Source organism: Halyomorpha halys, unplaced genomic scaffold, assembly GCF_000696795.3.
Source record: "Halyomorpha halys isolate HHAL.00 unplaced genomic scaffold, Hhal_1.1 Scaffold312.1, whole genome shotgun sequence".
Lineage (NCBI taxonomy): Eukaryota > Metazoa > Arthropoda > Insecta > Hemiptera > Pentatomidae > Halyomorpha > Halyomorpha halys.
The window spans coordinates 608889-612149 of NW_027105402.1; the positions used below are offsets into that span (position 1 = coordinate 608889).

Genomic DNA, 3261 nt, shown 5'->3' on the forward strand with positions numbered 1-3261 from the left:
CTCTCGTGTCCAACACAATCCCTTTAAATCACAAAACCTTGCTTATCTTCTCCTAGGATTTACTTTTAAGGTATAGAATTTTGTTGAATTGTTTATCTAAATTTCCTGTATTTTAATCCTTTAATTTAATTTTTAAAATAACTTATTAAAGTTACTGTTAATCTTATGAACAGAATTATTATCTTTACAGTCAAAGATAATAAAAATATATGCTAGGAATAGGGAAATAATTTAACGACTGCTTGTCAATTTAAAACAATTTATTTTCTTTTGAAAATTATAAAATGAAATTAACTAGCAGCTGCCAGTTCAACTTGAACTTTTTTCCAGTTGGACAAAGGGCCATGATCCCTCCTGTACTTCACATTGCACCCATCATTCTCTAATTTTCCATCAGCTCGGAGTTCCTCAAATGTCTCTCGGTCATACTTGGTGAAACCCCATTTCTTGGAAACATAGATCTATAAAAATTAAAACAAAAGAGTATGAAACCAGTTGAACTAGCACCATGGCCATTTATAAGTCATGTTAAAAATATCACAAATTTTAGTTAATACAGAAATTCGTAACAATATTTTTAGTTTCAGATCCAATATTTAAAGATATAACAAACATATTAGATAAAAAATCACTAGTAGTACTAAATGTGAACTAACAATATATCAATTTCTTTGAATTTCACAAACAGGCAACTTCTGAATAAAGTTTTTTTTAACATTATACTCAACAAAATATTTTTTTTTTTTAAACCAATACATACACTAACTAAACCTTGAATGTATTTTTACAATTTATGTGATCTTTAACTATAAAGCATTTTAAAAAATAAAATGTCTTAATGGATTTAATAATATGAGGATGACCATCTTCTTCATATTTGAAATAATACAGTCAATTATCTATCTATATACAAAATAATTAGTTTAACTTTTTCTTGCACACAGAAACCATTCGAAACACAAAAGAAATGTCTGAATCTACTATAAATTATCTGTTGGCGGATTCAGTTTCTTTCCCTTGTTCACCTTTCAACTCTTTTGGCACCTCAATTATGACAAAATCTTCTTTATTTAAATTAATTTATCCAGCTAGTATAAATAAAAACAGCAAATTTATCTTAAATATTCATAAAGTGAATAATACCTTCTGCCTTCCTGGAAACTTGAACTTGGCTCTCCTGAGAGCTTCAATGACAGCAGCCTTATACCTGTCACTGGAACGGACGCTCATGATGGGTTGACCAATGTGTACCCTAGCTACGGTACCCTGTGGTTTTCCAAAAGCTCCCCTCATCCCAGTCTGGAGCCTTAACAAAAAAAGTAATCCTTTAAATTATTATTACAGTAACTTATGTCTAAATAATCATTAATAAGTAAAATTAAGAATAAAAAGAGTTATCATTATATTTGAGGAATGAATGAAAATTGGATTACCCCCCCCCATTAGGATCTCATGCTCCAAAAGAATTTTCTGGCAGGCTATTAATGGCCTTGTTCAGTAGATGAAGTCTTATAAATAAACATATTTTAGGGTTCCGAAAATCCAGATTAAATTATTTATGGATTCGACCTAGCCCTAGCAACATCTTTAGGTTTAAGTGTGATGTGACTTAGATGCTGCAATCAATAGGAAGTAAGAGCTTCACATAGATAATACAAAGAAAACAAGTTTAGCCTCTTCTTAAGTCACTGTCCCAGATTGTAAATAGGAAGTTATGGACTTTCAACAAGAGAGAGGAATCCTATTAAGGATAAAAAAATAAAACTTAAATTGTTTAAAATAAAAATTGCTTAAATTGTAGACTACATTTAGGGATTTGTTTTAAGTCATACATATGTTTCTAATAAATTGTAAGTATTAATAAATTCAAATAAAAAAAAGTTGACATGTTATCACAAGAAACTCAGAGGCTGGAATGTCTTCACGATGTTCTCAGAAGACCATCGTGTAAAATATCATCACAGTAACTTGCAGTAACTCTACATAATTTATTACTTTTTAAATTAAGATCACACAAAATTATCAATATAATTCAAAGAATGGGTAATAATTTGTCAGTTTATTATACTGATATTATGTGATTGTAAGAAATGTCAGGGTTCTAACAAAGTTAAGTCGCGAGGGTTTGGTTTATATTAAGATTTTCTCAGTCTTGAATATATTTCTATAGAACTCATAATAGAAAAACCCACCAGTATGTTCAAAACAAGAAACTCAGAGGCTGGAATATCTTCATGACGTTCTCAGAAGACCATCGTGTAAATTAGCATCACAGTAACTTGTTGTAAACCAAAATAATCATCTATTTTTAAAATTAAAATCACAGATCTATCATTATATCAAAGGGATAGGTATAAATTTGTTAGTTTATTGCATTCGGATTTCATGTTTATATGCAATTTCAGGATGGCCTAGACCTAGACGGGTAGAAATGGAATATCATGGTACGGGTTGTCTGTAACTGAGAGTCAAGGCATAGGTCTTTGCAACCTTGGAACTGTGTTGACACCAGTTCGAATCCAGTCTAGTGGGTTGACATTTATTTTTGTGGTGGTTCCACAAGATGAAATCTTGACCCTCTCTCCTCCCGTATGTCAAAAATGACAAGGGGGTAAAAAAAAGATTGGACCTTTGGCATTTTCAGAAAGCCAGACCACCTTGGTTTGAATTTTAAAGTAAGTATTATGTTTACACAATGACTAGATCTAATTATAGTGTTCATGATCACTTTCCCATCTGGTTCTACACTAAATTTTCAAGAGGAAATGTAATAAATAAATTTAACGGTTCTGAAAGAAATAATGTTGGAAAGATTGGTATATGTGGGAACTCTGGCATGAATGCTTAAAAGAAATGTGTTTCTATGAAGTTTTATATATATAAAATAAAAAACAGCAGAACGTTTCCAACAAGAAACTCAGAGGCTGGAATGTCTTCACAATGTTCTCAGAAGACCATCGTGTAAAATATCATCACAGTAACTTGTTGCAACACTAAATAATCGTTTATTGTTAAAATTAAAACTTTTGAGTGTGCTCAGTTTGGATATGATCCCAAGAAATTTCTGGATGGCCGATTCTGAACAATTTTGTTTGAAATGGTGCGTAATAAACAAATAAACTTTATTGTTCTGAAAAAAGAAAATATTGTGAGTTTGGTCTATGTAAGGGCTCAGGTATGAATAGATTGCCAGGATATCCTAAAAAATAAAAGAACAGCTGACTGTTTACAACAAGAAACTCAGAGGCTGGAATGTCTTCA

At 31.1% G+C, this 3261-nt stretch overlaps 1 protein-coding gene across 1 annotated transcript in view; it reads right to left on the bottom strand.

Moving 5' to 3' along the window:
- Positions 1-242: 242 nt before the first annotated feature.
- Positions 243-3261, bottom strand: part of RpL10 (ribosomal protein L10) — a 10597-nt gene continuing 7578 nt past the window's right edge. Inside the window, exons 4-5 of the mRNA XM_014421326.3 lie at positions 1144-1306; positions 243-461 (exon numbers count right to left, since the gene is read on the bottom strand). Of these exons, the coding sequence (XP_014276812.1) occupies positions 291-461; positions 1144-1306 (334 nt within the window). The 3' untranslated portion in view covers positions 243-290. The remainder of the gene's footprint in view (positions 462-1143; positions 1307-3261) is intronic.